We start from the raw sequence: 13,678 nt of genomic DNA on the forward strand, positions 1-13,678 counted from the left end.
TATACCTGAGCCTGTAAGGGCCAAACACCATTTTCCTGTCAGTCTCTCTTACATTGTATGGTTTAACAAGAAAAAAAATCACTCCCCTTACACAACTGCATAAAGTCAACAGGTACGGAACACCTTTATATGATCATGAAGCAGGTGCCACGAGATTATGCTGATTTTACACTGAAGAAAGGACATTATTAACTGTCCTATTTATAATGACATGCCGATGTATTAAAAGTACAAACTTATCACAGGTGAGCATAATGCTCAAATTGCTGCAAGCATGCCACTGACTTTACCTCCGCATCCCAAACCTAACAGTAGGAACTTTACATTGCACCTAATTAACTCACACCACATACCACTTTTCCCACTCTTCTGGATTCCATAAAATGCCCTCAATCACCCATGGTTTCCCTCATAATGGTTACATACCTTTTCTGTGGAACACTTTTAGTGGGAATGGTGGTCTTGAGGACACCATTTGCACCAGTAATGGTAGTTCTTTTCCGGGGGCAAAACAATCAAACAACATTAGACAGAAAAAATGAAAATTTGACTTGCATTTATAAAGTTCCTATTATAATCACCCAATGTCCCAGATGCTTTACACACAATATGACCTACTGGTGAAGGAGTCACTGCTGTGATGCAGGAATCAGAGCAGCCAATTTGCACCCCACAATCTAGCTTTATGATGATGATTGATAGATAAATATTGGCCATGATGCAATGGAAACCTTTCCTCATCAGTTTCAAAATAATGCCATGTGATCTTTTACATTCAAACAGGCAGAACAAGTTTCAATTTAATGTCTCATCTGAAAGACAGTATTTTCCCGTGGTACAGCATACCGTCAATACTACACTGGAGTGTGAGCTTCGACTTTTCTACTCATCCGATTTGAACCCAGACCCGTATGAGTTAGAGGTAACAATGGTACCAACTGATAAGACAAGTGTCCTTAATTTCCAAGATAATAAAATGTGAGGCTGGATGAACACAGCAGGCCAAGCAGCATCTCAGGAGCACAAAAGCTGACGTTTCGGGCCTAGACCCTTCATCAGAGAGGGGGATGGGGAGAGGGAGCTGGAATAAATAGGGAGAGAGGGGGAGGCGGACCGAAGATGGAGAGTAAAGAAGATAGGTGGAGAGAGTATAGGTGGGGAGGTAGGGAGGGGATAAGTCAGTCCAGGGAAGACGGACTGCATCCTAAACCAGCCTAGTTCGTCCCCTCCCCCCACTGCCCCACACAACCAGCCCAGCTCTTCTCCCCCACCCACTGCATCCCAAAACCAGTCCAACCTGTCTCTGCCTCCCTAACCGGTTCTTCCTCTCACCCATCCCTTCCTCCCACACCAAGCCGCACCCCCAGCTACCTACTAACCTCATCCCACCACCTTGACCTGTCCGTCTTCCCTGGACTGACCTATCCCCTCCCTACCTCCCCACCTATACTCTCTCCACCTATCTTCTTTACTCTCCATCTTCGGTCCGCCTCCCCCTCTCTCCCTATTTATTCCAGCTCCCTCTCCCCATCCCCATCTCTGATGAAGGGTCTAGGCCCGAAACGTCAGCTTTTGTGCTCCTGAGATGCTGCTTGGCCTGCTGTGTTCATCCAGCCTCACATTTTATTATCTTGGAATTCTCCAGCATCTGCAGTTCCCATTATCTCTGTCCTTAATTTCCAATTGGTTGTCACAATTTCATGCTGTGGCATTTGCAGAAATCATTGAAGTCCCCAGAGAAATGATACAATTAGCCATTGTCAGCTGTTTATACTGTTTCTTCAAAGTTAATGTTGATCTCTCACTAGACTTATACCAGGAGATTGGGAGAATGACCCAAGAAATATAGGGACACTGCACAAAACATGAATGGAATGCCTGGGGGCATTCTGAAGAAGGTTCTAGGCCCGAAACTTCAGCCTTCATGCTCCTCTGATGCTGCTTGGCCTGCTGTGTTCATCCAGCTCCACACCTTGTTATCATGGAATGCCTAGCTTTGAGTTGTCCATGTAGAAAATATGTTGTTAGCATCTCATAGGTTCTGTACCATTTGAGATGATCATCTGATTGTGTAAAAAACTTGCACTTATTTTCCTATTATCTTGAAAGTAATAAACTTAAAAATAAAGGATAAAACATTAGAATCAATCTAATGAGAAATTTTTTTTCAAGGCAAGTAATCCAAAAGGAACTGTTTAGGTCAAATCAACATATATGTTCTGTTTTTCTCCTGCACCGATTATTGCAAGAATATATTGAAAATGAAAGCAAATATTTCTGATTCTTTCCATGTCAGGAAAGCTGCTATCAAATAGGCTGATGTAGAAATTATGTCAATAGGAGTCTAATTTGGTCTGATGAATGGATGACACAACTGGTAATTTGGCGAAACAGCTAACTCTTGGGAGCCAATTAACATGGGCCACAGCATAAAACCTAAAGATAAACCTTTCTGTTTTACAAATGAAGGCTAGCGTCTCTGTATAAAACACAAGAAAACAGCAGACATATTAATCCAAAATGCTGATCTTTACTCAAAATCAAGCTTGGCCTTAATTGAAACTTCATCTGTATTTCATCACTTATTGAGCACAAGAAAACCGATAGACAGACTCGAGCTAAATGAGAAAAGAAATGATTATTTTCTTGATTTTTAAAATCTGCCTTCCACTCCCATTTTTTCCACGGCTGCCTTTTCGATTGCTCGATGAATGGTGCACACTTCTTCCTGGGTTAATGTTCGTTCCATGTGGCGGTATGTAACCCTGTAGCAATGGCTGATCTTTTTTGTCCTGGACAGAGAAAATCAGCATCAGTCATCAGCAGCAAATGCAAGCTGTACATACTTCACCAGCCAAATACTTAAACATATAAAAACAGGGGTTTATTTTGTTTCTAGTGCAGTCATGTGAATTCTGCACAAGTTTGCTACAAACTAATTAGTTACTCCATTTATCTACTTCATTCACTGGTTCACTGCGAGTGTGGAGTTGCCAAGTAAACAGTTTTTAAGAGTTTAGCTTTACAAAGGCCGATTTATTATCCATCCATACTTGTTCTGCAAATCTGTGCCCTATTTTTAGCAAAACTGTTAATGCATTTGAGTCAAAATTCTGTATGCATTATTTGAACAATTTCTTAACCTATTTTAGCACTAAGAATTTTCAACTACTCAAATCAAAGATCAAGCAGTCCTTATGAGATCAACACCTTTTAAGTTAACTATGATTTATTCTAGGTTCAAAACATTGTATGCTGAATGCTGGAAATTTAAATTGTTTTAAGTATTTTCTTTTTACTCCCGAATACTGAAAGAGGTTACTTCTATACACCATTGTAGTTTCTCATAGGCCTGACTGTATCTCACCTAACAAGCTATTCTTCATGCATGAACCAGAAAAATAGCACTAGCAATTTATTTAACCATAGCCGCATCATAGCTGAACTAGATTCTATCATCACTTGACATTGTCCAACATGGGTTAGACATTTTCAAAATCAACCTTTTCAGGCATTGTAATGTGTGCCAGGGGAATAGAGGGACTTGAACCCTGAACTTTTGAGCCAGACAATGTGACACTACTACTGTGCCACAACAGCCTTCCAAAAATAGTTACTGCAGTCGTACAGCAATCTACACGTAATAAAAACAAAAGCTTGCAGAGTGCTGGAAATCTGAAATAAAAACAAAACGAAGCGCTGGAGTAATTCAGCAGGTCTGGCAGCATCTGTGGAGACAGAAATAGAGAAGTAGAAAAAAAGAGAGTCATATAGGACTCAAAATATTAACTGCTTCCTTCTCCAAAGATGCTGTCAGACCTCCAGAGTTTCTCCAACAATCTACCTTTATTCAGCTAGCTACTAAACAGAAAAAGTGCAGGTTAATCTTCATACTTTCCTTGACCTTTGAGGCTAATTATAGAGGCAACACTGCTGCTTTTGCTGAGGACATCTAATCCTAATGCCAAATGTTTGAGTGCTGCAAACCTCTAATAGTGCTCATCAATCCTCCAACTCTAGGAAAGGGATTCATTTATGCCAAAATTAATAAATAGCAAGTCACAATTGGTTATTGCAGTGGTTCAAAGGGGCGACTAGGACAATAAATATTACCTTACGAGTATCACCCATATCCCAAAATTAATTGAAAAGGAAGCTGCACAGGTGACTGTGAAGCCTCCTTTTAAATACAAATTGAGTTTAATTTGATTAGGATCTGAACCCATTAGACACAACTTGCTCCTCTGGTACATCATCACAAACGCACAATTAAGCCCAAACCTTCTGGACATGGATAACTCATTTACCCATGGTCATTAAGGGATCATAACATATGCATAGTTGGGCACTACTGACACCACACAATCTGGCATTACATGAGATCAAGAAAAAGATCTACGAATACTAACTTCATTAGACTATCAGGCATCTGACTGCACCCTGTCAGCACACAAATAAGAGACAGGACTAATGTACTTTTAAATTCATCATTGTTCAGCAATTCAAGATAAATCTAGAATGTACTACTGCTTTTGATATACTGCACTAATAAGTGGAGTAAACACTGTGGATTAACTACAGTTAAGTAGTCACTACATGCTCTTCATGGTAGAGAGGAGTAATTTGTACAACTGTGCTTAAATGGATGTACAAAGGTTTGAACACCAGTTCCAGTTTTTGATGGCATTAACTTTTTAAATGGGATTTATTTTAATGAGATTTTTATACAGTTGTTGAGTAGAGTGTTTATATTTCCTTTCACAGTGTGATTTAGTATTAGAACATACAGTTACAACATTTAAAAGACATTTGGATACGTACATGAATAAAAAATATGTTTGGAAGGATATGGGCCAAGCACAGGCAGGTGGGACTAGTTTAGTTTGGGATTATTATTGGCATGGACTGGTTAGTCCGAAGGGTTTGTTCCTGTGCTGTATGACTCTATAACACAGTGTCACAGAATAAGAAAGACGAATTTGATCTATCATATGTAGTTTCATTCACAATTCTCGTACTAAGGAAGTCAATCAGCCAGATTTAAATCCCATGTGCTTGGAGAAATGGGGTGAGTTTGGGTCAGGCACAATAAAAAATGGAGAGTAAAATCAGATGGGTTTTAAAATGGATATTCAAATCAAATTCAACACATTCCTATCAGATAGGTGAGATTCAAACTGAGGCCTATACATTTTATTATCTTGGCATGAATCCAGGCATCATTTCAAATTTTAGATGGAGCCAGCTGCTTTCTCAAGTTGGAGAAAATATGCCTTATGGCCTGGTAAACGAAAGAGTGTTTCAAAGACATCATTCCAAAAAAGCATTTCCTTATGCTTACCAGGTTAGATGTTATTCAGATCAATTTAGTCAGTTCAATTTCTCAGCTCAATATGTGCTGGCAGGTTCAGAGTTGACTTTGGATATTAAAGTTAGGGTGCAGAAGTATTTGCGTAGATGAACCATGTATTTAATATGGAAATGGATGACCATCTAGTGTAGTCACAGAATCCCGACAGTGCAGAAGCAGGCTATTTGGTTCTTGGAGTCCACACCGAATCTCTGAACAGCATCTCATTCAGACCCAGCCCCCTACCTATCCCTTTAACCCTGCATTTTCCATGGCTATTCCACCTCGCCTGCACATCCCTATGCACCATGGGCAGTTTAGCATTGTCAATCTACCTAACCTACACTGCTTTGGACTGTGGGAGGTTAACCCATGCAGACACAGGGAGAATGTGGAAACTCCACACCGACAGTTGCCAGAAGGTGGGATCAAACCTGGGTCCCTGGTGCTGAGAGGCAGCAGTGCTAACCACTGAGCCACTCAGTTATAGCGATACATTATGCCAATATTCTTTGATTTGGTACTGCTAATGGGTACACCTACCACCATAGAATTGACACAAGTCTATACTGTTATGTTAGAAGCAGCACTGCATAAATACTCTCCAGGGTGTAAAAACCCAAACATAACATCCATTCAGTTGCCAATTTAATTATACCAAACTGGAAGCAAGACAATAAGACGTAGGTGCAGAATTAGGCCATTCAGCCTACTGAGTGTGCTCCATCATTTGATCATGGCTGATATGTTTCTCAACTCCATTCTCCTGCTCTCTCCTCATAACCTTTGATCCCTTTACTAATCAAGAATCTATCTATCTATCTATCTCAGTCTTAAAGACACTCAATGACTTGGCCTTCTCAGCTTTCTAAGGCACTGAGACATGGGGCCCAAAACTGCTCCCAGCGTTACAAATGTGGTTTGACCAGAGACTTTTACCGGCTCTGTAATAGATTGGTCATAGATTCACACAGTGCAGAAAAGGCCCTTTGGCCCATTGAGTCTGCACCATCACAACTGCTATGAGAAGTGTTTAATCCCCATTTCCTGCACTTCACCCATATTCATGAATGAGAAGATATGAATGTTAAGATTGAAGTGCTCATCCAAATATTTTTTAAAGGTTGCAAGTTTTCCAGCCTCCATTACCTTCTCAGGCAGTACATTCCAGATGCTCACCATCCACTGAGTGAAAGTTTCTTTTCCCCCAAATCTGCTCTGAATGTCCTGCCCCTTTTCCTAAAACTATGCCCTGTCATGACTGAACCCTCAACTAAGGGGAACAGCTACTCTATTCACCCTGTCCACACCCCTCATAACCTTATACACCTCAATCATGTCCCCACTCAGTCCTTTCTGCTCTAAAGAAAACAATCCAAACCTATCTGTTCTCTTCTTATAGCTCAATTTCTCCATTCCAGGCAACATCCTGGTAAACCTCCTCTGGACCCACTCATGTGCTCTAGTTGTGACCTGGCCAATGCTCTGTATAACTTCAATGTTACCTCCTTGCTCTTACACGCTATGCTATGACTGATTAAAGAAAGTGTCCCATATGCCTCTTAACTACCCTACTCACATGCTTTGTTGACTTCAGGAATCTATGAATAATTATCCCAAGATCTCTCTGTTCCTCGAAGCTACCCAGTGTCCTGCCATTCATTAAATACTCGCTCATATTGTTTCTTCTTCCAAAGTGCATCAAATTGCACTTATTAGGATTAAATACCATCTGATCAACCCATCTATATCTTCCTGTAAACTAAAACTTCTTCTTTGCTTTAACAACTCTACCAATCTTGGAGTCATCTGCAAATTTGGTTAACATTTTCCCTACATTTTTATCTGTATCATTTATGGATATAACAAATAAGGGTTCAGCACTGCTTCTTGTCATACACCAGTCTCCAATCAGTCAGCCTTCTACCGTTTCCTGTTGTGTCCGATTACTAAGCTAGTTTCTGATCCATCTTGTTTCAGAGATAGTAGGAACTGCAGATGCTGGAGAATCTGAGGTAACAAGGTGTAGAGCTGGATGAACACAGCAGGCCAAGCAGCATCACAGCAGCAGGAAAGCTGATGCCCCGGGCATAGACCCTTTTTCAGAAAAGCCCAACTGAGGTTTCTCCAGAGGGAGGAGGGTAGCTTCTTCAGGGTAGGCATCCTTATAAGAGTTTTCACAGTGAAGAAGGGGCTAGGCCCAGGGTGTCAGTTTTCCTGGTCCTAAGATGCTGCTTGGCCTGCTTTTCTCATCCAGCTCTGCACCTTGTTAGCGCTTATTTCTGATCCATCTTGCTAAGTTTTCCTCAATTCCACGTGCTTTAATCCTCTCAATCAGTGTCCCATGTGAGACCTTGTCAAAAGCTTTGCTAAAATCCCTTGAAACTACATTAAGTGAACTAATCCCTGCTCTTGTATTCTAGTCCTCTCCAAAGACTGGATGGAGTGGAGGCAATGGGTATAGACAAGGACTGGAGTAATTCATGCTTTGAAGTGCTCCACCAAGAACAGCCAAACGCTTGCACTCTTAACAGCAACAAGTGACGGTATAGGTGAAATGAAGGCTTAGAAACAAGGACATATAAATAATCTTGACAATTATATATTACCCCATTTTTAACCATTAATCGTTTGCATAACTCAGTAGCAGGTGGGACTTAAATCTGTACCTACTGACCCAGAGGTAGGAACACCACCATGGCTCATAAGACTTTTATCTTTGGTTTTTTTTTTAAACTTGTCCAATTAGTTGGTATCAAAATATTGATGAGGCCAATGACATTCTATGATTTTTCAAGAGGAAAATTATATGACTTCAGATACAGGAATGTATGTTGTTAAATATGAAAGTTAAATATTGATATCCTTGGTGTACTGCTTCTGTCATTAGTTTTGGGAAAATTGTATTTCTCACTGAAGTGCCAATGTACTCTAAGTACACTTTTAATCACAGTGTATGTCGAAATTATTGACAATTATTTGCTTTGGAACGAAAAATTAATGATCACAAATGGTGGTCTCATTCCTTCCTAAACGCTTAAACTTGAACAGAATACTTTTTCCCTCATTTCTTTAGTCTTTCTTTCTTATATTAGTCTTTATTTCATTCATTATATTCCCTAATGTACATTGGATTCGCCCACTCTAACTTGCACTTTATTTCCACTCCCTTCTCTGTTAACTTCACTGACCTTCATAGCAAGAGGATTTGAGTTCAGGATTAGGGATGTTTTGCTGCAGTTATACAGGCTCTTGGTGAGTCCACACTTTGAACATCGTGTGTAGTTTTGGTCTCCTAGTCCGAGGAAGGACATTCTTGCTATTGAGGGAGTCCCGTGAACGTTCACCAGACAGATTCCTGGCAAAGTCAGGACTGACATAAGAAGAAAGCCTAGACAAATGGGCTCGTACTCACTTGAATTTACAATAATGAGGGGAGATCTCATAGAATCATATAAAATCCTGATGGGACTGGACAGGCTAAATGCGGGAAGAATGTTTCCGATGTTGGGGATGTCCAGAATTAGAGGTGACAATTTAAGAATAAGGAGTAAATCATTCAGGATTGAGATGAAGAAAAATCTCTTCACTCACAGAGTTGTGAGCTTGTGGAATTCTCTACCACAAAATGCTGTTGGGGCCAGTTTGTTGGATATATTTAAGGGGGAGCTAGACATGGCCCTTGTGGCTAAAGGGATCAAAGGATATGGAGAGAAAGCAGGATTGGGATACTGAGATTGCATGATCAGCCAGGATCATATTGAATGGTGGTGCAGGTTGAAGGGACAATGGCCTACTCCTGCAGCTATTTTCTATGCTTCTGTTTTGTTTTTCAATCTGATTGGTTAGGGAGGTACCTTGTTGGCTGTTCACTTAACCCCCTTTTCTTTGTTTCTCTTGCTGCACCATTACCTGCTTGCCTGCCATGTAAAATGTTTAAAAAACTAAATGCACAAAAGCATGTCTGCCACTAGATGCCTTGTCACAGCAAACTGTGGCCTGATGTATTGACAGTGGGGAGTTTAACTGACTTGTGCAATTATGCACAGCAAGAGCTGTACAGGATCACATAACTGACATTTACATATATAATCCTACCCAGGAAAGAAAAATCACAGAACTACTTTCGTAAAGTTCTTTAAGATATTACCACAAAGTTCAATTTCTGCACCTGTTTAGTGGATCTTAGACATCAATGCAAGGGAGCACTAACAAAAGGTGAATCAGAAACAACATGCTGGATGTTGGAAATGCATCGCAGATCATTCAGATGAAAAAAAAAGAGAAAGTTATCTCAGGAATGCCCCTCCTTGAACATTTCCAGCAGTGTTATTTATACCTTTTATCACAATTAGTCTCTGCTGCAAAACCCACAAAAAGAACTTCCAAACAAGCATAGTGAGAAATAGCAGTTTTATTTCATGTGAGAACTTTAGCTCTAAAATGGACATAAGAAAATAATATAATTCCAAGACAACTGTGTATCTGATCACCAACAAACACTACCATTACAAAAACATTATAAAGTTTTATCTGTTATCTCATAGAATTACCTGTGACACCAATTTGTATTTACTTCAGCCTTTAATACAGAAGCATGCTTTGATTCCCTGGGGATTAATAAACCAAAAGAACCAAATTTGCTGAACGATCCCCAAATGAAGAAATTACTGACAAAATTCCACTTATTGCACCTTTTAATTTAGAAAAACACAGGACCAATGCAAACTAAACATGAACTTGCAGGCAGATAATTCTTTAAAGAAAGCAAGTTTACTTTAATAGCTAATACAACAAAGATACCTTACAGAACCACAAGAACTCATATCATTCCCCCAAAAAACGTGGCACCTTGGAGCTCAACTGGCCCATAAACTGCTGTTCCTATATCTTGATCTGACAACAACTTTTGTCTTCAACTTACACAGGTATGATCATCAGAAAGATACACTTCTAGAAACTCCCTCTCCCTTAGGACACGACAATCTGGATAGTGTAGATTTTCAGAGTTATTTTTCTAATAACATCCCAGCTCAGAGTTTGGCAATTTCTAAAGAAAAACTCTTTTGCCTTTCCAAGCTATTCACAATGTTTTCCAGGATTTGGCCCTCTACAGGCAGCTCGCAGAGTACCTCCAAGAGCACCTGAGTCCTTTCTTGCCAAACCAAAAAACTGACCTCTTTTGGAAATTGATTTGCTCTTCCCCTTACGAGAACAGTAAGTTTTGTTCTCTCTGTCTGCCTTCCCTTTGTGTCTGCATTTGTGCATTAATTGGTTTCACCTTCTAGCCCCTGCCTTGTAGTTCTCCTTTTTGTCTCACAGCCATATGACTTTGTCCTTAAATTCTTTCTTGTTGGTACAGCTTCTGGGTCATCGTGAGGACCAGTATTTCTTGTTATCCAAGAAAATTACTATCAATTCCATTACATTAAAATCCTAAATCTTGAAACTAATTACAAATTTCACACTTCTAAAGATTAAAAAAAAATCTTTACTGTATTACTTCTAGATCAAAGGCCATTGATTATGTCTCATGACACACGTCTGACTGGGCTTTGCTGAGAGATGATCAGAAAAAATCTGCATTTATTGGAAGGGAATTGAAAAGACAGAAAGGTGTAGAGAGGAAATTCAATACCAAAGGCCTTTGTCCATGAAGGTAACAGTTACTAATGGTTAAATGGGTTAGTGGGGAATTGAGATACACAAAAATGGCTAGAGTCATAACAAAGAGAGTTTGGATGAGACGTGTAGGACTAGGAGCCCAGGTAGATCACAGTAGATGGTAGAATTTCAGATGAATTGAAGATTATACAGGATCAAGGCTAGTTTGAAGATCATTGAGAAAATTGAATTTTAAAATGACAAAGGTATAGGTGAGGATTTCAACAACAGATGAGTTGAAGGACAGGCTGAGGGGTAATACTACAGACACAGGAAATTAAATTAAAAAACTACCAAGAAAGGTTTGGCCTGCCTTAAAGAATTGTGGAGTTGTTACAGAAAGGGCGGCAACATCTTTGAGACTATGCTGGCACTCAGCCAGAACAATTCAACTTGTCCCACTCCATGTCTTTTTTCCATAAACTGCACACTTTGCTTTCATGTGCTAAGTCAATTTCCTTTGAAAAACCATGATTGAATCTGTTTCCTTTCAGGTAGTGCATGTCAGGTCTTACCCACTCAGTGTTAAAAAATGTTTTCTCATGTTGCCTTTGACTCTGTGTCAATCACTTCACATCTGTGTCCTCTGAATATTGACATCGCTGTCAATGAGAATAATATCCGAACATTTCTTGATCCTCCGTGATTTGAACGCCTCTATCAAATCTTTCTCAATTTTCTCTTCTCTGAAGAGCTCAGCTCGGCTTCTCCAATTTTTCCTCATGACTGAGGTCTCTCAACCCAAAAACAATTCCCACAGATTATTGCTATACTCTCTCTGAAGCCTTTATACCTTTCCTACAGTATGATGTTTAGAATTGGGCACAATACTTCAGTCAAGGCAGAACCTGTGTTTTATAAGGTGTTAACAAAACTTCTTTGTTTTCGAGTACTATGCCTCTATTCTCAAAGTCCAGGATCCTGTATGACTTTATAAACCGGTATCTCAATCTATCCACCACCTCTAACAATTTAAGCACACAGAACCATCGTCTCTGTAAGTATTGTAAGGTCACGTTCCGTATCATTGAACTGTCATTTTTCTGGACAAATTTCCAGTTACCTCCTGTGTGAAGACGCATCCAGCATTGTTAGATTTGGAGTAGCATATGGAACATTTAAAATACCAGTGAGAAGCTTCATGCAACCTTTGAGACTATTTGACTCAATTATATTACTGTTCTGTGGGACATGATCTTATCAGCCTTTGTAGCAACTAATTTAAAAGAACAGTCTCGAGTTCATTAAGCGCTGTTTTTCCATTCTCATTGGGTTCTCAGGCCTATTTTAGTATTAGCAGTAAGAGATAATATAATGTTATATTATAAAAGAATCCACGAAACAAAAACACTACCTAGAACCTGGAATATGCCACATTTAACATTTCTCCAGTTTGAACACGTCCTAATTTGGTTTCCTGTCTGTCAACCAACTTTCTTCATGTTACTGCATACTTTAACATGTACAGCTGAATTTTTTTAAAATGAACCTCTACAAACCTAATGAAAGCTTTCTGAAATTGTTATACACACAGAACTACTGCTTTAGATGACCACTCCATTCCATTTACTGAACCAACTGTTCACTTTGTCAAAAAACTCACCAATTGGTTAAGCATGTCTTGCATTGTAAACAATCCAAGCTGCTTGTCTTGGATAAACCCTTGTTGCCTAATAACCTAATTTTGAATCAGTGATTGCAAAATATTGCTCACAACTTAGGCTGTCATAACTGGGTTACCCTTTGCTGCCTAGCTCCACATTTACAGTTTCATGTCATAATTAAGAGAAGGATGGGTAAGTAGTGATCAAAGCCACTGCTATTCACTCCCTCCTGCTGAACTTCTTTCAACAGCCTAGACATTGAGAAAATTTCATAGTGAAACAGTCAGTCATTCAGAAAATGTCATGGGTTACTGAACATGAAGAAAGTCTGCTGGACAATTTTTGTTAGGTCAGAGCTGCACCTTATTTCATATTTTTGCTCAAAAAATCAATAATCATTTAAAAGGGAAAAGGATTGCATTTCATGATCATCAGGGGAATTGAACAACGCCAATTAGACGTGCTGTGAACATTCTTCCCCACTTACAAGAACATTACAGCAGCAGTAAGATACAGCTCATTTACTTGTAAATGCTTATTTTCTAATCTCTTTATTTCCTTCAAGGACCCTGAACAAGCATTCTGTGCTGCAATTTACTTCGGCCCATATGAAGTGCTGAAAAAGTTGGCATCTTGCTTCACTTTATTACCGTAGTTATATTTATAAAACATAACTCTAAAACTGCTATTCTGAACAAATTCCATAACTGGTTGCTAACAATCCAGCAATTATTCAGAAATTACATTCACCTGAAACTACAGTAGTCATTGACTGAATCAAATTAATTGCTATCATTGGTTTGTTGTCTCCTGAGGTGGCAACAGGATCCTAGAATTAAAGAAAAATAAAACAAATAAAGATTTTCTGTACAACATGTGCCCAAATATACGACAGAATCGTGGAATGTTTTAAAATCTGATTTAATTTCAGCAAAACATAAACATTAGAAGATTTTGTACTTGCAGTTGGGATTAGCCAGTGTCATTCAGGGACTAAAATGATGATCATTGCTTGCAGGTACATGTTTCTGCTTTAAATTATGACAGACGGCCTGCTGGT

The 13,678-nt window shown here is 39.3% G+C and overlaps 1 protein-coding gene across 17 annotated transcripts in view; it reads right to left on the reverse strand.

Annotated features, from left to right (window-relative positions):
* Positions 1-2,510: 2,510 nt before the first annotated feature.
* The window catches only part of fars2 (phenylalanyl-tRNA synthetase 2, mitochondrial), a 380,692-nt gene continuing 369,524 nt past the window's right edge, over positions 2,511-13,678 (reverse strand). For all 17 annotated transcript variants that reach the window (XM_048520868.2, XM_059652273.1, XM_059652271.1 and 14 more), the window contains one exon: positions 2,511-2,792. In XM_048520868.2, the coding sequence (XP_048376825.1) occupies positions 2,654-2,792 (139 nt within the window). In that variant the 3' untranslated portion in view covers positions 2,511-2,653. The remainder of the gene's footprint in view (positions 2,793-13,678) is intronic.

This window comes from Stegostoma tigrinum, chromosome 2, assembly GCF_030684315.1.
Source record: "Stegostoma tigrinum isolate sSteTig4 chromosome 2, sSteTig4.hap1, whole genome shotgun sequence".
Lineage (NCBI taxonomy): Eukaryota > Metazoa > Chordata > Chondrichthyes > Orectolobiformes > Stegostomatidae > Stegostoma > Stegostoma tigrinum.